The 27879-nt window shown below is 41.2% G+C and overlaps 1 protein-coding gene across 1 annotated transcript; it reads right to left on the bottom strand.

Moving 5' to 3' along the window:
* Positions 1-4306: 4306 nt before the first annotated feature.
* LOC148847660 (mitochondrial acidic protein MAM33-like) lies at positions 4307-26515 on the bottom strand. Its single transcript, XM_088949403.1, has 3 exons — positions 25739-26515; positions 25262-25593; positions 4307-4651 (listed from the first exon to the last, which is right to left on the bottom strand). The coding sequence occupies exons 1-3, from the start codon at positions 25895-25897 to the stop codon at positions 4480-4482; spliced, it is 663 nt and encodes a 220-aa protein (XP_088805529.1). The 5' UTR covers positions 25898-26515; the 3' UTR covers positions 4307-4479.
* Positions 26516-27879: the final 1364 nt, after the last annotated feature.

Genomic DNA, 27879 nt, shown 5'->3' on the forward strand with positions numbered 1-27879 from the left:
AGAACTTATTAATTGAAAGGGATTCTAAGGTGATTGTAGGCCGGTTTTCCAATCCTGACCTAGTTGTTTGGAGTTATAGGGATCACATCAAAAAAGTTAAATGTTTAACAAGACACATAACGTGTAGATACCAGTGGGTGGGTAGGGAGGCAAATGCTTTGGCTGATTATCCTGCTAAACAGGGGTCTGCTAGGGACCAGTTATTTTGGGCAGCTTTGTAATCTTTATTTTCTGACCACTTGTAATGTTTAGGGGAGGCTGCATCTCGTGCCTCTCCAAGGGATGCTTGTAAAGTTTTATTCTTCTTGATTAATGAAATCAATTTTCAATTATCAAAAAATAATATCCCCCTATACCCGCTCTTCCCGGATTGCCCAAAGAGTACCATCAAAGTTCAACTTCAGCTTATTTATAGCTAGCAGTTTTCATTCCATTCTTACACTTTCTGTATGTCTAATTGTTTGTGCCACTTCAACCATCCATTCTTCACAATAAGGTAAATATAGGCCAGGGAGAAGTCTACAGTGCACTGCAAGTCATACCAAAAAACAATACAAAATGTTTCAGCCTTCAACCAAGAAAATAAAGTTTAGGAACTTAAACATCACAGCCATCCCCTAATAGTCTGAGACCTGGTAAATGCATGTTGTTTTCATTTTGCAAACTAAAAGCATAAAGACAACCAGAGCTCTGTCACAGAAGCACTACTTCCATATTTCTCATAGCAAAAGCCAAAAGGAAGTTCAATGTAAGGGGATTCAGATAAAATCAACAAACAAAGCCAGATATTTGCAGATGTGTATCATATATGCATTTAGAAGATCATTAATTAGTTTTGAGTTCCTTTCGCATGAGTAGATGATACAGGCAACAACAGACAATCTGTTATGGGCATTCTCGATTGGAAGATATTCAGTGCCCACTAGACAGCAGTCACAACCCATTTTCATTTGGAATCTTGCCCTAAGTCATCCAGCAACTGGAGTTCCAATTTTTCAGCATAAAATGAGAAAAGGGTTTTCTGTTTCCATACAGCTGAATTTTCTTAACTAAAACTTGAATGTATGGACTATGGACAGTGAATTTTGAGCCCCTTTTGGCAAGCAGGCAGATGCAAAATTTCTAGGCTGATAATGCATACATATGTCAAGTACAACATAACACTAGTTGGCATTTATCTGACTCATGTTAATGGTCCAAATTGGAACCAAATTATTCCAGATTAGAAATCTTTGGAGTTGAAACTAGATGTTACCACCAACATGATCACAAAACCTTTAAATGTTGATTTTGCAAACATTTATCCAAAAGAGTAAGGACGGACCACATTGATTCTAGAAGTAGCCTATTTTTAGCTAGTAGAACTATAAAATGTGCATTCTAGCTTAAGCATTATGAAAATCATATTGAAACTTTCTCTAATCACAGACTCAAATCTAAATAAAACCACAGGAAAACAACCAGATTCTGATGCACAAGACCCTGTAAATTATTCACACATTTTGAAGCACTTTGGTACAATCAAATGCAGTCTGATCTAGTACCATTCTCCTAATGTCTTGTCCTGTAAGCACTCACTAATTGACCACCAACTAAACCTGTCGACGGATTGGTTCATTAGACCCGGTCCTGACCTGATCATGCTTATCGGGTCTGACCCAATAAGACCCAGTTATAATTTAATTCATAAGTGTGAAAACTTGTAGTTTGTTTTATAAGAAACTAATAATAAACTTGGTTGGGTTAATAAACCCAGTAATTTAATAGATGTAAATGACATGTTTAGACATACTATTTTAAGGTATTACACTTACACATAAGAAAGTAATAAATAAAAAAGGTAGGAGCTCTGTCATCTACTTAATATATAATCAATATATGCACATGTCAGGTCCCAGTGTTGTCAATTCAGTTGGTGATGACTAGTTGTTTAGACAGTGAATAGTCATGTCTAGGCACCGATTAGTCAACCATCAAAAAGATATCTTGTAAATTTAAAATATTGATGCATCCATTAAAAAAATAAGATATTTATTCAATCTCATATTAAGCTAATAAAGAATGCAAATATGTGATCAAAGAATGATAATAGAGCATTTGTTTACAATCCTCATGTTGAAAACATAAAAGGGTGGATGCGCTAACATAAGGAGTAATGGTCTAGGTTTTACAGAGAAAAAGTGCAACATTGAATACTTGGTGTGGTCCTCTTGTTTGTGGTAACTCCATATCAGCACACTACTGGTTGAAAGAAGACCTAAAAGAACTCATCTTTCTTATATATTACCCAACCAAGGGATCATGGATATTTAAGAAAGTAGCATTCGTATAACATGTAAAAGCATATGTCATAGTATTTTAAATAATTAGATATAAAGTAAGCAAATAAAGCTTTAAGACAAAACTTTCTAGTTGACTAGGTCAAGCAGGCAAACTAGTTGTCAACCAACCTAGTAAATAGGGGTGATCGTTTCTAGCCCAGCCCAACCTGGACCACAAATTTCCAGGCTTGGGCCTGGGTTTTGTCCTCAGGCCCAGCCTCCCAGGCCCAAGCCTGGGCCCAGGCCCGCATCAGGCCTGGAAATTTGAGGGCCCAACCCCAGGCCTAAAGTAGATATACATTCAATATAATCTATTTAAAGTCATAGGCACAGAAGCCTGGCACAGCAGAGCCCCTACTAGTAGCCTGGTTTGATGCTTATTCAACCCAAGTAACCACATCATAATAGGTATCCAATGACTGGTTAGTGATGTAGTATGACCCTCAACTAACTGATTGGTTGACTAGTAAATAACTGGTTGACAATTTTAATAGCACTGTTAGGTTATTAGTTCAAGACAGGGTTTGACCCATTCCCAACTCAAGTATTATCAGGTCTCAAAAATCAGCCCCAGATCCAACCAATCAGAACAAGGACCTCTCCTGGACCCTGTATGATGGAGTGGGATTCGTTAAGTCTGTCAGGTTGACTTGACTCATTGGCAGGTCTAACATCAATCTTCCAAAACGTAGATTCAAGGTACAAAAGTATCACGACTTGAACAAAACATCTAAAAATCATCCCCAACAAGATTTCAAGTGCACCTAACATTATTCATCCTATAATGTCACCTGCAACAGTAACCAAACAGAACTGCAATTTATTGAGTAGCAAGTTGATTAGCTCAAATGTGGCCTTAGCAGAAACTTCCTGTCCTGAAATCAAGCCAAACTTTGCATTCTCAGACTTGCATGCAAGGACAGGAAATTTGATAGGGTTGATCACAAATACCTTCCTTGATTTAGGAAAGAATTGACCTTAAAGATATATCTTTTAGGGTTGATCTTAAAAGTTAACCTCTCATTTGGAAGTTTAAGAAACCAACAGTGTAAGAATTTTTTTTTCTTTAAAGAAAAATCAGTAGGACCTACAGTTAAGGCATAACCTAGACATCGACCAGGCAATGGCCTAGGCATTTTGAAGGCCCATCACCTATGCAACCAACTAGGTAGGTGGTATGGATATAAACATTTTTGTTAAGGGCCAATAATTAGTTATGCCCATTTATATTGATCTGAGTGTAAGTAACTCATTTTCAGTCAATAGAGTGCTCATAGGTCTAAAAATTAGGGCCCTTAATCCTTGGATATGCGTGCATGTGTGTGATTCAAGAATCCTGCCATTATTTCTCAAAAGTCAAGTGTAAGTTATCATTTCATCATTTGATTTACTGCTTTAATTTGTGGTTAATATTTTATGACCAACATGAAATTCCATAAAACTTGCATATGGTTGCATACATACATCGTAAAATACTAGTTAAGCCCCACATGTTCAAGCCACATGGACTGCCTCATGATCCTTTGTTATTTTTTGAAAATTTATACACTAAATTATATCTACTATAAAATGTATAGAATAGGATGCAAATCAGAATGTAAAGATGAGATGTGGGAAAATTGCAGCTATTCAACTAACAGTATCAATTATCAAAAGTGATGCTTTAAAACAAATTTAAGGAGAATAAATAGAGGGTTAAGGAAAAGAAAGTGGGAGACACACCAAACCCTATAGGGAGCCAGCATGAACCCCCAAAAACGACCTGAACTTTTGGAAGCAAGGTATGATGTAGGTGAGGGGCCGGGGTCAGATTGGGGGGAAAGGTTCAAGGGTAAGTGGTTCAAAGACCATGTCAAGTAGATGCATCATACATCAACTCGTAAATTACCCATAAATTATAATCCTATCTCTGTAAGCCAGTATGCACATCATCTTGAAATAACTATGGAAAATTAGGAATACAGGACCTGTGAAGTAGGTAGTTATTACCATACAATTAGAAAACAGTTTTCATTAATCCTAATATGGTTTTTAAAATTGAATATTCATTTTAAAACTTGCATCTCCATTCACCAGCTAACATTCTCAAATTCCCTTACTTGCCCATGTGAAAAGCACTATCTATATTAAGCATACAACGAAAGAAACATCTTGCAGCTCAAGCTGACTTCCGATCATTAATAAAAGTACCTACAGTTTTGAACCAACGCATAAGATTCCGATGATCCTTCACATAAAGCCATGCCTGGAGAAATGGAAAGAGACTTTCATTCACACCACGCTCTTCTATGTACCCATGGAGTGCATCTCTCATCTTCTCATCAAGATCCCTGCCATTTTGCCAAGAAACCAGCCAAAAAGAATCACCTCATAAGAATGAATAATTCATCTGCTTATGCTAGTCAATGATACATGCTTGATGATATCACCCATGCCAAAAGAGAACTAAAAAGTTCAATAATCACCTGGACTGTATATGAGACCAAATGTGATATCATTCTGAGAAACATGTATTTATTTAATGTTCTAATATTGTTATTTAATTCAGATTACATAAAGCTATGCTACATGGACACATCAAATTGGGCACAGTACCCGTGTCAGATACATGAGGCTTTTTTTGAAAGGTAAGATAGAAAATTTTATTAAAAATAAAAAACAGGTAAAGGCTGTTGGTTGTCAAGATGACATCCCATTACAATCAGGCATCCATAGTGCCCATCTACAATCAAACAAACAAAAGCACTTCATACAAGACTAAACTGATGCATATTGCATGCTTGAATATCAAGTATGTACCAGAAATTCTCTGTAAAATCTGAATAACTAAATTGCTCAAACTCTTGGAGGGAAAGAACCCAATCGATGACAGTGCCAATTGAAGCCACAAGCTCTTCACTGTTTCTTTCTTTTCCTTCAAATAACCTCCTTTTTATCCCCCCACAGAGACCAACACACTGCAAAGGGGATACAGCTCCAAATTATTTTTGCTCTCTTTCCTCCTCTGAACTTTGGCCAGCCTGAGAAGAGTCCAGCTACTGATGATGGCTGGAAGATGGAAACCCCAAATAGGAAAAAATACAGTTTCCAAATGAAGTTTGCTAGTTGACAAGAAACAAATAGGTGGAAAGCAGTTTCTTCTTCAGATTTGCTTGGATAACAGTAGCTGGCCAGATTAAAGCCTCTACTCTTCAGGTGATCCATTGTGAGAACACTATCCATTGCAGCCAGCCAAGCAAAGGCTTTTACTCTTGGAGCAATTGGGTCTCCCCAGATCCCTCCAAGTTGGTCTGAAGATGTCTCATCCTTGATGAGAGCCATGTAGAAATATTTCACTGTGAACTTCCCATTTCTACACTCCTTCCACCACAGTCCATCTTCAGCTGTTATAAAAATATTGGACTGTTCTAACTTTTCCAATAAAAGGATGCATTCCTCCACCTCTTGATCAAGCAGTGGCCTCCTGAACCTAGGACTCCAAATCACCTTACCCTCTCTGACTTCATAGTAATGGGTTACTAAGACCTGATGATCTTGCCAATCTGTACAGTCTTGGACAGATTTCACACAACTTCCCCACCCCACTCCAATCGTCCTCCCAAAACCTCACTCTAGAGCCATCACCCTGTTAGGAACCTGCCTAACTCAGGGCTCTTTGAGGGCCCAACCTCCTGAATTCTTGGAAGGAGAGAGAGAGAGAGTTTAATGCTGAAAGAGCCATTCCCTTATTCCTTTTCTTCTCTACTACTTATAGTTTTATAATCTTGATTGTTACAGTTGTTACAAGTGGATGGTTAGTTGTACTGATGTGGCCTCCTCTTGTAAAACTGATTAACTGCCTTCTGTTCCTCTTGTAAAACTGATTAACTGCCTTCTGTTGGTCTGTTCCAGCAGTCTTGACAATCCCCCCTTCCTTTAGAGTGACCTTGCCCTCAAGGTCTAATGTAGGAAAATTTGATTGCAGATCTAAGTAGGAAAATTTGAGTCCATGTGCATGAATATGGGCTGATCTGGATCTCCTCTTTGCTTTGTTTGTGTTGCAAGACTGATGGGCCTTGGGCACTTGCATGTTTGCCCTTGTAGATGGACTGTAGAGTTTCCTGATGTGAAGTCCATGGTGAGACGGGCCCAGTCACAGACCACGGGTCCTAGTTGTCTTAACCATTGAATGCCTGCACCACGTCTGCTCCACTGAGATGGAGAGGATATAGGTCCACCGCAAACTGATGACCCTGAATCTTTAGTGGTAGGCCCATGAAAATGCTATTGCAAGATAGGTTGTTACCATTGGCCACATGAACCGTAAAGGTCGTTGTTGGTTGAACCGTAAGTCCCATTTTATCCACCAAGACTAGAGTTATGAAGTTAAAGGAGCTGCCACTATCTATGAGGATTGACACTTGGCGTCCTAAAATCAGCCCTGCAACTCTCATTGTTTGAGGGGACGCAAGTCCCGTAAGGGCTTGTAAGGATATTTCAGGCGTGCCATTGGATTGTATTTCCCACCCTGGGTTAGATTCTCCGCAACCAGTGATGTCGTCTTCCTCTTCGGCATCTGTTTAGAGGAGAAACGCTTGTTGTTTCCTACAGTGATTGCCCGGCTCAAATTTCTCTTTGCAGTTGTAACAGAGACCTTTGTCTCTGCGGGCTTGCATCTCTGCCCAGGTCAGCCATTTGAAAGGAACCAGTGGGTCTGGGCCCAGTACTCCTTCCTCCTTGTCTGGTGCTGTCATCCTTTCTTGCTCCCTTCTTGCTTCTGAACCCCATGGTCGCTGCACCTTTCTTGCTTGACTGAACTTGTCCTCATACAATCTTGCTAGTGTTGCCGCATTGATGACCGAAGTGGGCTGCATCACTTTCACTTCCAGTCGCAGTTCTTCTTTTAGGCCGCCGACGAAGCTTCCCACCAATGCCTTCTCCGTCCACCCTTGGACTCTCACGGCTAGCCTTTCAAACTCCATCTAGTATTCTTTTACTGATCCCACCTGCCGCAGCTTTGCCAAATTTTCATCAAGATCTTCAAACCCAGATTATCCAAAACGGACAGTCATGGCGTCCGTGAAGTCTGCCCAGTTTTGACGAGGGTGCCCTCTTCTATACCATTAAAACCAAAGGATAGCTTCCCCTTCAAGATGCATAGAAGCCAGAGCTACCCTATCTTGCCCCGGTGTTTCATGGTAATCGAAATAAAGTTCGGCTCTGGGAATCCAGGGAGTTGGGTCGCCGCCTGAGAAGATGGAGAAGTCGATTTTGGCTATTCTTGTTGTCGCCCCTGTTCTGCGATTGTTTTCATTGTTGCGCTCTTCTTGGCTTCCTCCATCAGTGTTCGTTGCCCCCTGCTCCAGTCGAAGGAGGAGAGCAGTGAAGCCTTCCTTCATTTCTTTGAGATCTTAAGACATTCGATGGATCTCTACCTCCATTTGATCCATTTGGTTGTCTACTGACGTGTTTCTTGTGTTGGCCATGCTGGCTCTGATACCAAATTGTTAGGAACCTGCCTAACTCAGGGCTCTTCGAGGGCCCAACCTCCTGTATTCTTGGAAGGAGAGAGAGAGAGAGAGAGAGAGAGAGAGAGAGTTTAATGTTGAAAGAGCCATTCCCCTATTCCTTTTCTGCTCTACTACTTATAGTTTTACAATCTTGATTGTTACAGTTGTTACAAGTGGATGGCAATTGTTGTTACAAGTGGATGGCCGTTGTTACAAGTGGATGGCAGTTGTTACAAGTGGATGGTTAGTTGTGCTGATGTGGCCTCCTCTTGTAAAACTGATTAACTGCCTTCTGTTCCTCTTGTAAAACTGATTAATTGCCTTCTGTTCCTCTGTTCCAGCAGTCTTGACACGCCCACTTTAAAACTTACCGAGCCTCTGAAGTCCTGATTAAAGTTCATTATGCCCTTCCATACACTCACCCCATAGGTTTTTGATACCTCCCTTGGTTCCCACCCCATACTTCCCTACCACCACCCTTCTCCACGAAGACTCCCTTTCTTTTTCTAGCCCGAACCGCCATAACAATTTCCCCATGAGGGCTTTGTTAAAAGTCCTTATTCTTCTGAACCCCAACTCCCCTAATGCTTTCGGTCTACACACCTTCTCCCACTTAACTAGATGAAATTTCCTAGGTCCCTTTGCCCCTTCCCATAGAAAATACCTTGAATGTTTTCGATCTTGTTGGCAACCGATGTTGGAATTTTAGCAGTGATATATGGTAAGTGGGGATAGCACACTTTTAATGAGAGTGGTTCTGCCCCCAAAAGAGAGGTATCTTGCTTTCCACCTCTCCAACCTCATCTCCACCCTCTCTATAAGAGGTTTCCATGTACTTGCTGACCCATATTTGGCCCCAACTGGAAGGCCTAAGTAGAAGAAAGGGAGCTCCCCTACCCTACAATCAAGAATTGTTGCAAATAAGGATATCTCTTCCTGACTGATCTCTCCGATTCCACAAAGAGTACTCTTTTCCAAATTCAACTTTATGCCTCATAGCAACTCAAAATTGGCCAGAACTGCTCTTAATTCAGAACTTGGTCCTCCTCTGCATTAAAGGAAAATGAGGGTATTGTTACGAATTGTAAATGGGAAATGCTTGGCCCCTCTGACCCAACATTGAAACCTTCTAGCCAGCCCTGTTGAACTCCCCTTTTTATCAGCAGATTTAGAATTTCCATCACCAGCACAAACAGAAAAGGGGAGAGAGGGTCCCCTTGTCTCAGCCCCCTAGAAGGATGAAAGAACTCCAAGGATACCCCATTAAGTATCACTGAGAGTGATACAGAAGAGATGCACCCAAATATCCAACTCCTCCATTTCTCTCTAAATCCCATCAGCCTCTGAATTTCTTCCAAGAATCCCTACTCCACATGATCATAAGCCTTTTCTATGTCTAATTTGCACACTAGACCAGGCCTTCTACTTCTCAGCCTTGAGTCTATGCACTCACTTGCCACCATCACCCCATCTAGAATTTGTCTTCCCTCCACAAAGGCCATTTGAGTTTCCCCTACTACTTCATGAAGCACTTTTCTCAGCCCATTTGATAACACTTTAGCCAAGAGTTTATAAGGGCTGCAAATTAAGCAGATTGGTCTAAAGTCCTTCATGTTCACAGACTCGGCTTTCTTCTGTATTAGTGTAATGAAGGTTACATTTGCTTTCCTTTCTACCAATTTGATCTTGCAGAACTCCTTAATCATCTGCACAAAGTCGTCCTCCAAAAAGTTTATGAAGTTAAATGTCTCCATTTATCTTCTTTAAGGCCTCCCTTATTTCTCCAACCTCTATCTCCCTTTCTAACCACTCAGTTGCTGTCTCACTCAAGACTTTTGATTCAACCTCCCCCAAAGATATCCAGCACCATTGCCTGCCTGAATACAACTTTTTGTAAAATTCCACCACTAGTCTTTGAAAATTTTCCCAATCCTCAGCCACTTCCTCCCCCACCTCTACCCTCGTAATTAGATTTCTCCTCTTTCTCCCACATGCATAAGCATGGAAAAAGGCTGTATTTTTATCTCCCTCTTTTAACCATAAAGCCCTTGATTTCTGCCTCCAACTCACCTTTTCCCTCAACAGCAATCTCTCTAACTCTCTTTCCAGCCCCTCCTCCTCCATTCTAACCTCTGTTGGGTAAATTTCTTTCTCCTCCTCCAGCCTCTCCAATCTGGCCGACTTCTCCAACACCTCTTTCTTTCTACTTTCTTTGCTCCCTAACTCCCCCCCCCCCCTTCTTTCTTTCAATTCCTGTTTGAGCCGTTGAAGTGTTTCCTCATCAACTTTAACCCAGCCGATCCCTCTACCTGAAAACCCCTCCACTTCTCTTCTGCCCAAGCCACAAAGTTATGTTGAAGAAGCCAGATGTTCTCAAGTCTGAAAGGTTTTGGGCCAGAAACAACTGCAAATTCTCTTAGAATGATAGGTTTGTGGTCTGTTAGTAGAATTTGAAGTGGTTCCTGAACCAAAACTCCTAGTCAATCCACCCATTCACTAGAAAGCAAAAATCTATCCAACTGTCTAAGGATTGCTGGATATCGGCCATTTGACCATGTGAATTTCCCCCCATTCAGGGGGAGATCCAGTAGCTCTTGCTCGTTAATGAAAGCCTCAAATCTCCTCATCCCCACACTAGAAGTTCAGGACTGTTATCAGTCTTGAACCCTAATGAATCTCAGGATCGAAGATAAGCAGAAAGAAAGAGGAGAGAAGAGAAAGAGGGAGAAGAAGTAGTAGAACACAAGGGTTGAAAGGAGGAGCAGAAGCATCTTATTCTGCCGCCGCCACTTTAATTAACATTTTTAGGTTATGCTCATTACATGGAAAGGACAGATCTGCCCTTAGTCTTTACATAACAAATAGAGTAAAACAAAGACTGAAATAAATAACAACTGAAACAACTAAATGACCAATAGCTAACCCTAGGCAGACTAGAATATCTTCTACCCTACGAACACAGTGGGACCGTAGCTGTGGGGCCCATTTCAGTGTTCTCTACACTCCCCCTCAAGTTGGGAATAAATGTTTATCATTCCCAACTTGGATAGATCTGCCTCTAGCTTCTTCCGTGATACAGCTTTAGTGAGGATATCTGCCAGTTGCATATTGGAGGTGATGTATGGGAGACATACTTCTTGTGATGAGACCCTCTCTCGTACAAAGTGTCGATCAACTTCAATATGTTTAGTCCTGTCATGTTGCACTGGGTTGTGTGCTATATTAATAGCCGCTTGATTATCACAATACAGCATCAGGGGCTTCTCATACTCAACGCCCAACTCCTCAAATAGTGATCTCAGCCAAAGAATTTCAACCACTCCATTAGCCATTGACCTATACTCAGCTTCAGCACTGGATCGAGAGACAATACTTTGTTTCTTACTCCTCCAAGAAACCAGGTTACCTACCACAAAAGCACAATATCCAGAGGTAGACCTTCTGTCATCAACACTCCCAGCCCAATCGGCATCTGTATAGACTTCCACCTTCATGTGGTCATTGTTCTTGAACAGTATACCTCTACCCGGGCATCTCTTCAAATATGCTAGTATTCTTTCTGCTGCTAGAAGGTGTGTGGTTATAGGAGAATGCATGTACTGACTGATAACATTAACGGCATAACTAATGTCTGGTCGGGTAAGGCATAGATATAGGAGCTTTCCCACTAACCGCTGGAGCATAAATTTGTCCTCAAGCAACTCCCCACTCTCTGCATTAATCATGTGGTTCTGTTCAATGGGTGTATCTGCAGGTTTGACACTTAGCTTTCTACTTTCAGCCAAAAGATCTAACACATATTTCCTCTGAGAGACAAAGATCCCCTGCTTAGATCTAACAACCTCAATACCCAAAAAATACCGTAGTGTACCCAGATCTTTCACCTCAAACTCTTGATGAAGGAGCTGTTTGAGGGACTCAATCTCATGGTTGTCGTTTCCTGTGACCACAATATCATCAACATAAACTGCAAGTAGTGTCAGTGACGACTCCACCCTCTTGATGAATAATGTATGATCTGACTGGGCCTGTACATAACCGAACTTCCCAAGGGCTAGTCTGAATCTGTCGAACCAAGCTCTAGGTGACTGCTTCAAACCATACAAAGCCTTATTGAGCCGACAAACTTTCTTACCTGCCTCTGTATCATAGAATCCAGGAGGCAACTGCATGTAGACCTCTTCCTGCAAGTCCCCGTTCAGGAAAGCATTCTTAACATCCATTTGGTACGAAGGTCAAGTGTAGCTTGCTGCAAGAGATAATAGAACCCGAATGGTGGTCATCTTGGCTACCGGGGCAAATGTCTCCAAGTAATCTATACCATAAGTTTGAGTGAACCCTTTTGCAACTAGCCGAGCTTTGTACCTCTCAATGGAACCATTAAAAAGTGAACCACCATAACTCCTTATTAGTTGTCAGTTTTCACCTCACAATTGCACCATAATTTCTAAAATATACAAATCCAAACACAATGTCGTCTTCTCTTAATGCCAGCATTTTCTTTGCCAAAGATGTTTCTACTGGAAATATTAACAAAATGTTTATGGCGTTGCATCACCAATTAAGGCAAAACCATCATCATCCATGCCTTGTTCCAACTATATGGGGTCAGCTACATCAATCCTGTTTCACCATTCTGTTCTGTTCAGTGCCATGTCCATTTTTTAATTAAGAATGCTTTATATCATTTGTTACTACTTCAATGCATGTCCTAATTAAGGCAAAATGGCTATGCTAATAAACATTTTGATGCCAAACACCATCTTATTTGCCTGACATATATAAGATTTAAACCAGTCATCATCTTGAAAATCATTATTTCTTACTCTCTTTTTGGATTCTTTACCACAATGTCAACCACAGAACTAAAACTACCCTCATCAAACATTCCGAATTCTAACACATTCTCTGAAACGTTATCCTCATTACCAGCACTAAGCTTCACTGTCATTAGTTACCAAATGCACTATTATTATGTTTAGAAAAGTTCGTCTTCATCCCATCCTTATGGGAGCCATGTTGTGCCTTTCTGGTTGTAATTGAAATCATCTTCACCAATAGGAGACTTCATTACAAAATCTTTATCTTCCCTTGTCAATCCAAACTCAACATTACTATAATTCCTCTGTTGCTCATCATCGTCATAATGTCATCATCATTGTCCAGGTGATTAACTCTTCTCTAAAATCACCTTTGGAGCATAGAAAGATTGAAACAATAGATGGGAAGGTTATTTTTTGACCAGGAAGGAAAGACCATTTCAAAATTGTTCTAGAAATTAATTTTAACTGAAGAAATAGTTGGCTAGCCACGAGTGTGGGGTTCCATACCCACACTCAAGCTCTAGTGTGTGTAGTTTCATACCCACACCTAGTTGTTTCTAATTTCTTTTATTAGTAGTTTCTAATTTCTTTTATTAGAAGTTTCTAATTTCTTTTAAGTTGGGTCAGCTGGCCTTATTGTTTATAATTTTTGTTTATTTCCTATTCTTGTAAGGAACCTAAAGCTATAAATAAACAAGTGTATGGGGTGGCAGATCATTAACCACCGAACCCCTTTTTTCTTTTCTCCTCTCCTCACTCTTCTTCTCTCTCTCTCTCTCTCTCTCTCTCTCTCTCTCTCTCTCTCTCTCTCTCTCTCTCTTCTCTTAACCTGTATTTACTTCTCTAATACAGTAAACGGTTCTTCTTCTTCTTTCTAGTTTAACTGCTATATATAGAAGATTTCTAATCAGCAGAAATACTCACTGATAAAAAATGTGTAATAAGTACTCCATTTTGTTGAATTTAACACTAAACCCATAGAAAACATATTTAAATGACTATCTTTGTCTCTTAATATTTTGTAGAAAAAGATGGCATTCAATGTGTATATTAGCTGTCCATTTAGCAATGGGATAAAGAAAAATGTCACCTAGAAGTGTCAAGAATCCACAGGGTGTTAAGAGCCCAAGGTGTGTCCAACATCCAATCAGAAGACTCATGCAACAATGCTAATCGGTTGTTGTATTATCGTTCGACTTTGATAATTACCAACTGATTGTACCATGCCCAAAATGATTTCACTGTGCTATTCAATGTTATCAAAGCATCAACTGAGGGTCATACTCTGATGTAGCCATTTCTGGCCACGTACCAATGTTTTGTGATGTAAAAATTTTTTGGCTAAGTACCTCGCTATTTGACCCGGTGGGGATGTGCCTTGGTGATGAGCTACTTGGTGGCGAATTGCTTGGTGGCGAACTGCCTGGTGGAGAACTGCTTGGTGGCGAGCTCCCTGGTGGCGAACTGCTTGGTGGCGAACTGCCTGGTGGCGAGCTCCCTGGTGGCAAACTGCCTAGTGGCGAACTGCCTGGTGGAGAGTTACCTGGTGGCGAACTCCCTACTAGGCGGCCTGTGACTTAGAGAATGGTGGAGCTCCCTGGTGCAGCGCAACCTGACTGCCCTTTGCATGAGGTGGTCTTCTTTCCTTTGTAGGCAGTGGAAGCTGAGGGACCTGCGAGAACTCCATCTTTTCCTCCTCTTTGTAGGCGGCGGGAGCAGAGGGACCTGCAAGAACTGAATCAGAGGACCCGGGGGTATTTTCCCGGTGGGGGCTCTCTGACGCTTAAGTTAGCACTCTGATTGTAGAGAGCTTTGAAGATGATATTGGAGAAACGAGAGAGCTAGAGAGCAGGGATTACCTCCATTTTTTTCCCATCCTCCTCCCCTTTGGGGGGTGAGGTCTTTATATACCGGAGTCCTCGCGGGTTAGGTGGGTGAAAAGCCTCCAAACGGTAAGACTCGTCACATCCCGTAAGAACCGGGGTACAGTGATGAATTCCTCGAGGTCGTCAGGCTGGCGTTTGTATCAGGCGGCCAGGTCGACGCCTGGGCTAGGTTGTCAGGGCGGCGCCTGCGTCAGTCGGCGGGTCGGTGTCTGGGCCAGGTTGTCAGGTCGGCGAGTCAGTGTTTGGGCCAGGTCGTCAGGTCAGCGCCCGTGTCAGTTGGCGGGTTGGTGTCTAGGCCAGGTCGTCTGGCAGGAGATCTTCTTGCGATATGTCAAACTACTCCTGTACCGAGCTACCCTACAAGTGGCGAGCTGCCTATGCAATGCCGAGTTGTCTAAGTTGCCAGGCTATGAGGGTGAGTTGCCTGTGGCGAGCTGCCTGTGGCAAGCTGCTTATGGCGAGCTGCCTATGGGGAGCTGCCCGCGGCGAGCTGCCTATGGCGAGCTGCCTGTGGCAAGCTGCCTATGGCGAGCTGCCTATGGCGAGCTGCCTATGGCGAGCAATAGAGGTTTCTTTCCTTTGGGCAAGTCAACTAGCTCGCAGGTATTATTTTTCAACAGGGCATCCATTTCAACTTGCATTGCACCTCTCCACTCCGGGACTGATAGGGCTTCTTGCACTGTTCTCGGAATAGGGACATCAGCAATAGAGGTGAGATAGGACCTGTAGGAGGGAGATAGGCGATCATAGGACAAAAATTGGGAGATGTAGTGGGTTGTAGATGTGGTGCAATGCCGTTTTCCCTTACGGAGGGCAATGGGAAGGTCAAGGCCATCTGCAGAGGGTGAGGTAGCAACAATGGAAGGAGTCTGTGGGCCCTGGGACTGTAATATCTGGACTTGGAGCCGCAGAAGAGATTGTAGCTGGCTGGGACTGCTGATGACCAGGATCAATCTGCCTGCATCGCCTATGATAGACTCTCAACTCCCGATCCCTTTGGCCACCCTCGCTACTACAGCCCTCATCATCAACTGGAATAGGTAAGGGAACAGCCCCAAAGGTATTAACCCTGTCCTCACTGCACTCCTCCCCCTGAAGAAAAAGACCCAAATCTCCACGCTCACTACTCTCCCCCTGAGGAGAGACCCGAGAATAGTAGGGAGTCTCCTCAAAGAAAGTGACATTCATGGATACAAACTTCTTCCCTGAAACAGAATCATAACAACAATAACCCTTTTGAGTTTGTGCATAACCAAGAAAGATGCATTTGGAGGCCTTGGGTTGAAACTTGGAGTGATTTGGACCAAGAAGCTGAACAAAACAGGTACAACCAAATGTCTTGAGGGGAATAGTGAACAACACCTCATTGGGGTATAGAAGGGAAAAAGGAGGTTTCATATCAAGAACCCGAGAAGGAATCCGATTAATAAGATATACTGCCGTAAGGATAGCATCACCCCAGAAGCGAATAGGGACATTGGAGGTAAACATAATACTTCTAGCCACCTCCAAGATGTGCCTATTCTTCCTCTCTGCAACCCCATTCTGCTGAGGTGTATGAGGACACGTGCTCCGGTGGATAACCCCATGATTAAGGAGGTACGATGCCAATGGCTTAGCAAAGTATTCCTTTGCATTATCAGATCTAAGTACTTTTATCCTGGCATCAAATTGTGTTAGGAGCATTTGGTGGAAGTTTTGGGTCAGGACAGGCACCTCATCTCGTGATCGCATAAGATAAACCCATGAAAAACGGGTGTGGTCATCAACAAATAGTAAAAAATACCTGTACCCCCCCATAGAAGGAATGTGATATGGCCCCCAAACATCAGTATGCACAATATCAAAAGAACTATTACTCCTTTTATTACTCAATGAATAAGAGTTTCTACAATGTTTAGCCAACTGACAACTTTCACACTTCAACTGAGATAACTCAACAGACTCAAACAAAGTAGAAAACAGACTCTTCAAGGACCGAAAAGATAAATGACCCAATCGGTTATACCACAACACAACCGGACTCACAACTTGAGAAACCAGTAACTTCTTATCAACTGACTCTTCCCGACGAGAACTCTCCTCGAGCAGATAGATCCCATTCGTCTCACAGCCAGTCCCAATCACCTTCTTCGTCTCCATGTCCTGAAAAACACATCGGTCAGGAAAGAAAGTTACTGAGCAGTTCAAATGTTTGGTAATGCTACTGACGGAAAGGAGGTTAGTATCCAGTTTAGGAACATGCAAGACAGAGGACAAGGATATAGTATCTGACAGTTTGATGTCACCCTTGCCAGAAATAGGGACAAGAGAGCCATCAGCTATAGATACTTTATCCCTACCAGAAGATAAGTGATAAGTAGTAAACAGAGAGGGCAAGCTGGTCATATGGTCAGATGCACCTGAATCTATTACCCAACACGATTCAGTAGTACCTAGAGCGGAGGCATGGTAGGTTGAGGCTCGAGTACCTGAGTGTGCAAAGGCCGATGTAGCTGAAGCTGATGATGACTGCGGTAACTGAGCTGAACTGCCAACTTCCTTTTCCAATTGTATTAGAGCTGCCCGAACTGCAGCTAAGGTCTCTAATGGTGTGCCTCTCGTGCCAGATGAGGATGCTGAATCAGTAGTCGTAGCCACATGAGCATTACTCCTTTTATTTCTCAACTTTGCCGGGACCAAATGTGGATGCAGCTTCCAACATGTTTCTTTTGTGTGTTTAGGTTTCTTGCAATGCTCACACACCACATCCCTTTTATCTTCCTTCTTTCTGTCCCTCTCTGAATCACCCTCTGTTTTGGATTTGACAGCTACCAAGGCAGGTGTAAGCGGCTGAGGTTGCATCATGACTTTCCTCCTGATCTCTTCACTATGCACTAAGGAGTATGCCTGAGAGAGGGTCACACTATCTCTGGTCAAGATCTGTTGCCTCACAATATCATTATCTGAATTCAGTCCTGCCAGAAACTCAAACACTCTGTTTGTCTCAATGTGCTTTCTATGTATCTGAGCATCTTTGAGACTCTCCCACTCAAGAGTCTCTAAGTGATCAATCTCATGCCACAGGGACTGCAAGTTAGAGAAATAGACCGACACCAGTTTCTCTCCTTGTTTAAGGGCATTCACCTCACATTTCAACTCATATGCTCTGGCAACATTAAGGGGTTGGGAGTAAGTCTCTTTCATCACATTCCATATCTCCTTAGTTGTCTTTGCCCATAAGTAATTTCGGCTGATATGGGGCTGCATTGAATTACAGAGCCATGTCATAACCAAGTAGTTTTCTTGGACCCACTTGGTATACGTAGGGTCTCCCTTGGAAGGTTCTGCTACATCTCCCAAGAGATACCCTACTTTGCCCCTTCCCCCAATAGCCAGCATGGCTGATTGAGCCCATACCAAGTAGTTTGATCCATCAAACTTTACGGTTGTAATCTGAAAACCTGTCTCAGAACCACCACCATAACTGTTGTTCCCAAAACTGCCTTCTGCCTGATTCTTAAGCTCCATTTCAGTCAAGAACCAGAAGTATCAAATATTAGGGTTACTACAGTCAAAACCAGCACTAGAAATCCCAACAACAGTCACAAAATCAGTAGAGAACCAATCTGTACTCACGATAGATGTGCATGAAATATATATAAGACTGATCTGAAATCAATAACCACACACAACAGCAATAGTCCGAACTGTTTTCACCCCTTCAAAAGTGTTTGAAACCCCAAAAAAAGACTGAAACACAGTTTGAAGGGCAATCTGATATGCTGAAACAAATTCGAGGTTTTAATCAGTCCTAAGAGCCTTACGGATAATGTTTGTATTAGGGTTAATATGAAACCCTAAAACTGATCAATGTTGAGGAGAATTCTGGGGTTTGCCGCAGGAATAAGATCACAAGTTCCGGCCTAATACTAGGATTTGCCGTAGGGATAGGACAAAACCCTAGAGAAACCCTAGAGAACAAAGAGATAAAACCCTGGAGTAGTTCGGCCACCCTTACTGGATAGGTCCAACCTATCTTTTCTGATGTTACTTCTCTCATAAAGTAAAAAACTTACAGTAGAATGCAGTTCGCTGCCTACCAAGGTTACCCGAACCCTAGCCTTCTCTGATTCTTCCTGATCACCAACTTGCTACAACTGTGATACTTCTTCAAACAGCTACTAATCCTCTGAAGATCTCCAAGAACCAGTCAACGAACTCTGCTTTCTCAGTCTTCCAACCTTAGATGGTTCTCATGTGGTCGGCTGGACTAGGCTCACATGAGAGAACCTGGCTCTGATACCAACTAGAAGTTCAGAACTGTTATCAGTCTTGAACCCTAATGAATCTCAGGATCGAAGATAAGCAGAAAGAAAGAGGAGAGAAGAGAAAGAGGGAGAAGAAGTAGTAGAACACAAGGGTTGAAAGGAGGAGCAGAAGCATCATATTTTGCCGCCGCCACTTTAATTAATATTTATAGGTTATGCTCATTACATGGAAAGGACAGATCTGCCCTTAGTCTTTACATAACAAATAGAGTAAAACAAAGACTGAAATAAATAACAACTGAAACAACTAAATGACCAATAGCTAACCCTAGGCAGACTAGAATATCTTCTACCCTACGAACACAGTGGGACCGTAGCTGTGGGGCCCACTTCAGTGTTCTCTACACCCACATTGACTCTTCTTTCCCTCCCCCTTTCATCTCACTCCTTTTGACAATGTTGAAATCCCCTCCCAAACACCACGGACCCTCCCAAAACTGCCTTACCCACCTTAGCTCCTCCTAGAAAGCCACCCTCTCCTCCTCCACAATTGGTCCATACATGTTCATCACTCCCCAAGAGCACCCCCCATTAATCTCTTACAAGCACACTGAAACAGAATGATTTCCAGTCCACTCCCCTACTTTCCTTAAGACCCCTGAATCCCACAAGATAACCAAACCTCATGCCAAACCCACCGCATTCACCTCCAACCATTCCCCTCCGCCCCTTCCCCATATCACATTCATCAAAGACATATCAAACGATTCTAGTCTTGCTTCCTGCAGAAAAAACAATATCAGGCTTCTGCTTTCTTATTAAGTTGATCACTAGAAGCCTTCTATTTCTCTCCCTTAGCCCCTTAACATTCCAACTCAACACTTTCGTCTTTGCCCCTCCTGACAACACCTCCAACAACGCTACAATCAGTCTTCTACAGTTGCTTGATCCTCCCCCACCCCCTCCTCGTTCCAACTCCTTTCTTTTTTTTTTGCTTTCTTCTCTTCTGTTTTTTTTTTTTTTTGCCTCTCCCTTCCTTTTTATTTTTTTCAAATTGTTCGAAGGCAATTTTGGAAAAGCCTGATATCATATTGAAGGAACTCTTCTTTCTCAGTTGTCACATCTTTAATATGTGATTAAATAACCTCAAACTCTTAGGGTAAAAATAGGACATAAATAGTAATTTTGTAATACTTATAATTTCGTATGACCAAACTTTGTTTGACTCAATGTTGTTTGCAGTGATGTATATATGAACTTTTTTCTTTTTTTCAATAATTATCCCATTAGTTATAAAAGGTATACTGTGAAAGTTTAACCCGAAACCAAGTACAGCATCTGAATCCTATTTTTATAGGATTGCTGAATCTGATACCTCAATGCCTCATATGCATGTCAGATTCTAACACAAAAAACAGTCTCCATGTAAAATAGTTATGAAGTAATATTTACTGTTTTTCTTTTTTTTTTCTTGAGAACTTTTATCACTCTCTAGAGTGATTGTTATTTAGACACAAAGTGATTTCTATGGCTTTTACATTTGATATTTATAAAGTATATCCATTAAATATGTTCTGATCATTAAGAAACAAACATCTTGGGAAAAGATACACTTTCCTTAAAGTATGGCTTCTTTCTTGAATTGTGATAATTAAACTGTTATATGATTTGAAATGCTTTTAATTGCATCTTACCAAAATTACAAGTCAATCTATGTAATGACAGTATGGAGTATAATTACTTTGTTGACACACATCATGTCACCATCATCTTTGGATGGCATAATTTAATTCCACTTTGAATGGTGGTAATACTACCATCAAGGTATACTCCACAAAACATGCATCAACAACTCTAATATGTTATTTTCTTGAAAATAAAACAAATATGCACCAGATCTATTGAAGGTCTTAACCTGTCAATAACGACATGGCCATCTCGGACATTTAACTATCCAATGATTTGCCTCTCGAGTCCTAACTTTACATAGATAGCACTGAACTCTTAGACAAGTTCCGTGCCTTCTATGCATTATTCCCTCCTCAAAAATGTCCTACTCAAGGGCTTCTTGAAGGCCACCCAAGATCTTAAACACATCTTTTCTATGTCTTAGACACATTTGGTGTTGTACAGGTGATGATGGCCATGGTGAAGTAGATCACAGTGGTAGCTTCGGATCTAATGGAGATCTATAAGACTCCAAAGCTAGTTGCCCATAGGGATGGCAATTTTCCCCATCCCCTCCGAGTATCTGACCTCCCTGACCTGATGGGGTCAAAAATGGAGATTGCCTTGGCAAGGGCGGGGGCGGGGATGGGGATTAATAGGCATCCTCTGTTAGAGATTGGGATGGGGATTGGGAGTGAAGTCCCTGCCTTGCCCTAACCCCAATTATATATATTAAATATTATTTATATTAAATATTATTTATATTAAATATATATTATATTATATATATCAAAATATATTTAAAATATTATATATACATTTTAAATTTTTTCCTTTAAGTAAATTTATTTTCCATAAAATATTTCAGAAATCCGGATCCCCACAAGAACCCGTCTCCATCGTGGATCGAGGTGGAGGGTAACTTTTATCCTCAATAGGGATCGGGTTCGAGGACAAGGATTTGTTTCAAAATCGAGGTCGAGATGGGGAATATGGTCCCCGTCCCATTGCCATTCTTAGTTGCCCAAGTGTGGGGGGTGTTGGCTCCAATTCTGGTGAAGGTGGGGTTGAAATGCATGTTGTTGTTGGTATCAGTTGTGCTTATCGTGTTGCAAACTAGCTTTGCAACCAATGAAATAGTCGATCTTGCTTTTGTTCCATTCAATCCACTCATTCTTTCTATTGCTCCTCCATCCAATCAAGCCAATCTTCCATATCATAGACTTTTCTGGCCAGACTAGCCTAATTATCACCAGGCTCATCTTCGTATGTAGGCGATACTTCCTATGCCTGGCATTGAAACCAATTGTGTAGCCTCCTCCGGTACCACTGATTGTTGCGCTTCATTTGCATGTGTTGCAGGTGCTCTACTCAATGGCATATCTCCCCAAGACAAGACTATAACCAAAGATTCTTGATATAAGTCTATGGGATGAGGATGGTCTAGAGTCTTGAGATGGGGAGTAAAATTTAAAATTCAGTCTTGTGAATCCTAGCTTGGAGCTTCCTACATCATCCGAAGGGGCTGATAGTCTGACTGATCCGGGGGCTCCTCAATGGGAGAAGTCAAAAAAGGGTGATTGTTCAAGGTCTACATGCAAGGTTGAAACTGATGTAGACGTGGCCTCTGATAAGATGGTGTCGGAGGAAAAGGAAATGAAGATAGGAAGTGTGGACTTGAAGACTCTTGTTGGTAGGGAGGTGGAAGTCAACAAGACTCAGGGTTTGTTCTTCCTAGGAGGTGAAAGTTTTGCCAAGAGAGCTTTTGAACAGATCGAAAGAAAGAGAAAGGAGGAGAATATGATGAAAGTTTCCTAAAGCCTTAGGGGGAGAAATCTGGGATGAGGAGGGAGGTGTAGAAGAATTCGATGAGGTGGAGGATTGATTTGCTTCCAGTAGTCGTTGCTTGGTGATGGTGTATTAATGTGTATGTGTGGCTTCTCTCTGTTTTGATTTTTTGTGTTGGTTTAGGAGAGTAGTTCAATTGTTGTTGGGCTTGGGGGTGTTGTCTTAACACCTGCCTTTAGGATCGTATCCTATTTTTGTTTTTAATAAATTTTTATTATTACTTATCAAAAAAATGAGGATGGTCTATTGGTCTTGAAGTTGGGAAGCAAGGATGCCTGAGGGTGACGAGAGCTAGGGATAGGAAACTAAGAAAGGATGAGTAACCAGGGGGATTATGGAAAAATGGCTAAAGAAAAAGGATCCTCTCTTTATAGAATTGGGAAGCCAGTCTATGTGCATAGCTCTGTATGTTCCAGAATCTTCTTTACATTAACAAACATGCACGAAGCAAATACCATCTCTTTCTCCCTAACAGACACGTCCCGAGGACCACAATGTTGTTAGACCACATTCTTGGGGTCACTCAAGGAATGGCACGTATCCACACGGACATCAAGTACAACCGGCCGTACTTTCCCTAAGAAGGGTCACACATCTCTCCCCAGGCACACTCTCAAAGACTATCTATGGTCTAGATGCAAGTCCCGCATGAGGCCAAGACCATTTATTACTTTTGGTTCTCACTTAGCGAGATCGCATTGTACGAGGTATTTGTTTTGTTTTGTGATATTGCCTTCGTCTCACCTTCTTTCTCAATACCTCACTTTCAAATCCTTAAATGTATATCCACTTTCTCACACTTTGTGAATAGAAATCCAAGTTAAGTGCTAATAATCTTGGATAGCTGATGGTGGAGAAAATATAAGACTCTTTTAGGGATAAGAACACAGATGGTGAAGAAAATAGAGAAGATGGTGTGTCTGGAAAGAGCTCTGAATTGCAACCTGAGAATATTAGGCCTATGCTTGTCTCTAATGTTCCTAATTTGAGTCTTGTGACTCTTAACAATGATGGGGGTGACACCAATTTGGCAGTGAGTTTGGGGGAGTAAAGAAAAAGAAAGTGTTGAGAAGATTTTGGTTGAAAAAGATAATGGCAGAAGAGAGACAGAGATAGAGTTAGAGAAGGAGGGAGGAATTGATGACGACAACAACAACAATGGGATGAGGGTCTGGTTATGTGGTGCTCTAAAATCTATATTAGGAAAAGAATGTATGGTACTAGGCCTTTGCAAGAGGAGAATGAGGTTTCAGCTGATGAAGAGGAAGAAGGAGAAGAAGATGTTTCAAAGGAAGACAATGTCTTTATGAATGAAACTCACGAAGTTTGAGGGGAGAGTTTATGTCGAAAGGACAGTGGAAACTGCAGTAGCTGTAAGCAAAGCCTTGGGGATTCTTGTTTTAGGAGGGGAGGAAGATGTTTAGAGAGTTAGAAGAAAATTTCCTAATGCCTAATCATCAAGATAAAGGAATTTTGAATGAAAATTCTGTAGAAGTGGGTGTCAATTCAAATTTAGATAGGAAGGAAAATATCAAGGGTAAGGGTTCTGAAGCAATTGTTAGAGAGGACTAGAGGAGGAAGAGTTGAAGTCTTCTCAGCTTTTTGAGATAAAGTTGTGCTGGAGCTGGAAAGAATTAATGAGGGGCAGAGATCTAGGAAGATACTAAAGAAACCAAATGCAGTAGGAAGATTTAGTAGCTAAAAGAATCTACAAACAGTTCAGATCTCAAGAGTCTTTGCAAGATCGAAAGGGGGTTTGTTTGGAATTGGTCCTAATAAGAAGGTGAAGAAATCAAAGAAAGCTAGTAGAAGTATTTGTGTGTTGTCACTTTATGTCTTTGTAAGGTCTGTTGTAGTGGGGGAGATGTTCTTTTTGCTGAGGTGGAGTTGTCGTGTCAGAGGGTGTGAAGTTTGTTTCTTGAAGTCTGGGTGCTGTCTTGGAGTAGGAAATGTTTTTTTCCTTTTTGTTCTCTCAGGTGGCCACTGGTCACCTTTCTTTGTATTCTCTCTTTTTATTTTAATAAATTTTCTTTCTTTATTACCAAAAAAAGCTCCTCGTCAGAATATGTCACATTCACAAATGTGTGAGTTTCTTCCTTCCAAATGTTCCAATTGGTTGTTGCTGGAATGCAACTATACACCACTTTTCCTTTTTTAGCTAGGCCACTCAGATTTCAGCCAATCAACATAGAATTCAGCCTGCCTGGGAAGCACCCTTCTAACCTGCAAAGGTTTAGAAACATTGTCCAGCAAAAATTGGCCGATCTGCAATGCACAAACAGGTGAGGATAGCTCGCTTTCCAATTATATGGAAATGTTTAAGCTTTCTTTCTTCATTGTACTTTCTTCTAGTCTTTGATTTTCTTAATAAATATCCTGTTTAATTACCAATGAAAAAACAAGTTTGTGAAATATTTATTGTAGACAGATCTCATTCCAGAGTTTTTCAGAGCCAAAACGTAACATTCCAGAAATTTTTAAAACCTTGCTTTTGTATCACCATCATATAGACCCGTGGTTCAAGAAACTGTTTTTTCCTTTTTTGGATAGTTAGTTCAAGAAACTTATATTCAGACTTGCTGATCGCCCAAAAAAAAAAAAAAAAACTTATATTCAGACTTATATCAAAATTTCCTTTTTGTACTTGAAGATACCATGTCGATAGTACCTACTACTTTGCTTGGGATTGGGGATTATAGAGCAGCTATTTGAGCCCATTCCCTAAATGTAAGATTTCATGAATCAAGTACAAGGTTTACTTTGGTGAAAAATATAACCGTTAATCTGTCCTATAAATACGTAATCTGATTCTGTATCTGCTGCTGTACATATGCATAATCAGATAATTCGAGAGAATAAACGTATACAAACATTCACAAGTTATGTTTAACATTATTCTCCTGTACTTAAGTGAACAAAAAAAATGATAAACAGAAAAATAAAGAGAAACAAGCTAAGAATAAGAAGAAGACTTACTGGAAAATCGGACCACTATATTTCTTAGGAACAACCAACAATTGAGAAGACTGGAGCTTTGGACGCATAGAAACAGAGTGAATTCCCAATGCATCTGGATAAAGCCCACACAAGAAATGAATGGAATCCTCTCGTTCGGGCTTCGATACATGAACATGAAGGAATAACTGATTAATGCCGTCCTCATCTTCATCTCCGCCACCAGGAATAATGTTGGCTAACCGCATAACTGATATACTTATCTCTTCATCGCCATAAGTTCGCCGGAGCACGGGGCCGTCTGAATCGAGTGCGCCTTTCAGGATTGTGAAAGGAACCGGTGGGTTCACCTTCTGTGAAACACAAAACATGTACAGATTTAGCAGAAGTGCTAAAACCCTATATAAAATTAGGGGAGATAAATAGAAACTCAACACAAATTCAGCTCGACTATTTCCAAGAAATACAGAGAAGAGAGAGTTGGTTTGATGGAGTTACTGGTGGTGGAGTCATTTTAGAGACTTCGAGGTAGTGCTCTTTCAGCGAGCGGAGCACGATAGAGTCGACGGCGGGGGAAATGGAGGAGAAGCGACGATTTGATATCATACGCCATTGGTCCACGGTGCCAGTGGCGCCGGCGAAGAGCTTCCTCAACATCCTCTTTCGTTATTCTTCCGCTAGGTTGATGGTTCTTCGCGCCCTGTTTGCGTCTGGAATTAAGGAATTTATTTGTGACTTTTTTTGAAATAGAAGTATTGAACCCGGCGAGTAGAGCCGACTCGGATTTTGATTCGATCCGACAATGGAGTCGACTCGGGTGTAGGGGTGGCAACGGACAGCGCAGATGCACGGTTGGCATGCCCAGCCGAGGGTGAGCAAAAAATATCGTAAAACCGAATCGAAAAATCAGTCAATTCGGTAAACTGGTAGTTTTAGTTTGATTTTGGTTAACCATTTGAAAAAAAAAAAAAGGCGGTTAATCGAATCGACCAATATATATATACTAATATATATTTATATAATATTATACTTATTATATTTTTTTTAAAATCAAAAAAAAGTTCAGCAGTTGAGACTTTCAGCTTTTCTCTTCAAACCTTTCAATTGAAATTTGAAATATATTATATTTTATTTCAATTGAAAATCGAACACTCCCCGGCAACTCCTAGTTTCTTTGACTCTTAAAATATCGAAACCTTTCGGCCTTTATCTTTTGTCTCTTATAATTTCGAAACCTAAACCTTCTCTCACTCTCTCAATTCTCTGTTTCTCACTCTCTTAGTCTCTTTTATGCTTAGTCTTCGACTCTTCATATTCCACAGACAGCTAGACCCCAATCCCAAGTAGCCAATTCAGTACTCGGTGCCGCAGTTCCCTTTGCTTTCCTTCGGTGTCGGTCGTCCTTCAACCGACGGCCTTTCTAGCTCTCCCCCAGTGTCTTGTCTCCCTATTCTAAGTGAGTGTTTGAGTATCTCTCTCTTATCGCTTGTCATATCTGTCGCACGGCCCACACCAACCACCAGCACCAAGCGGTAACATCGGTTGCCACCTCGTCAGAAAGCAAGCACCAACGCCATCTTCGTATCTCTCTTCTCTCCTCTCTATGGCTCCGTTAGGCGCCACATTTCAAGCTCTCACTTCAGGCGACAACCGACAGCAACCACCAGCACCAACAAGTTCGACACCGGTAGCAACCACCAATAGTTTAAGTTTTTCTTTTTATTTTTAAGTGCATAAAAAATGAAAATTTGAACCACTAAACAGGTTGCATCGATTCATTTTGGTTTGGATATTTAAAAAACCGATCAGATCGGTTCGTTTTGAAAAAATATCCCACAATTTAGTTAACCAAACCATGAGCACCCCTACTAGTGGGAAAGACTTAAACCTCCCATAATATTTCACCTAAATGCCAAACCATCCCCTCACTTTTTAAATTGGACTTAAACCTCTCTTCTCAAAACACCTCCCATCCCTTAAATCTCCATCATATTTATTAGCACATGACATAAATGTGGTTTATGTTTTTTAAAAATCTCAGTTTTATCCATCATTATCTCTTTGCTTAGGCTATGTTTGGTTTGAATGAAAAAGGTAGGGAAGGGAAGGGAAATGTAGGGAAACCTTTACAAACCTTGTATATAGGTTTTCCTGTCTTTCCCTTCCTTTTCCCTACTTTTTCCTTAAAACCAAACACAACCTTAGTTTTTAAAAAATCCTCATGTAGAGAAAGCAACATTGAACAAATTCATTATCGTTGTTAGTTTGTCCTCTCTTCTTTCTTTATTTTATTGACTTTTGTTGAGCAGGAGACCAAGAAGAAGAAGAAAAGCAAGAAGAAGAAGGAGAAAAGGAAGAAGAATAAGAGGCTGCTAAGCTAAGGCCTCAATCAAAAAACTTAGTTTCAGTCGAGTGAAACTTTCTATTTATACTGTTATGGCCGTATATACCAATGTGAATACATAATTATGAAAATACCCCTATGGGTACTAAGACTGTGTACAGTACATATAATACACATGTTAACACTCCCTCTCAAATTGGAGCATAAATATCAATCATGCCCAATTTGTCACAAAGACCTTGATGTCTAGAGTGGTTTAGCCCTTTTGTAAATAAATCTGCTAGTTGGTATTCAA

The sequence above is a fragment of the Nelumbo lutea genome, chromosome 6 (genome assembly GCF_056320005.1).
Source record: "Nelumbo lutea isolate HS-2025 chromosome 6, American lotus-T2T, whole genome shotgun sequence".
Classification (NCBI taxonomy): Eukaryota; Viridiplantae; Streptophyta; class Magnoliopsida; order Proteales; family Nelumbonaceae; genus Nelumbo; species Nelumbo lutea.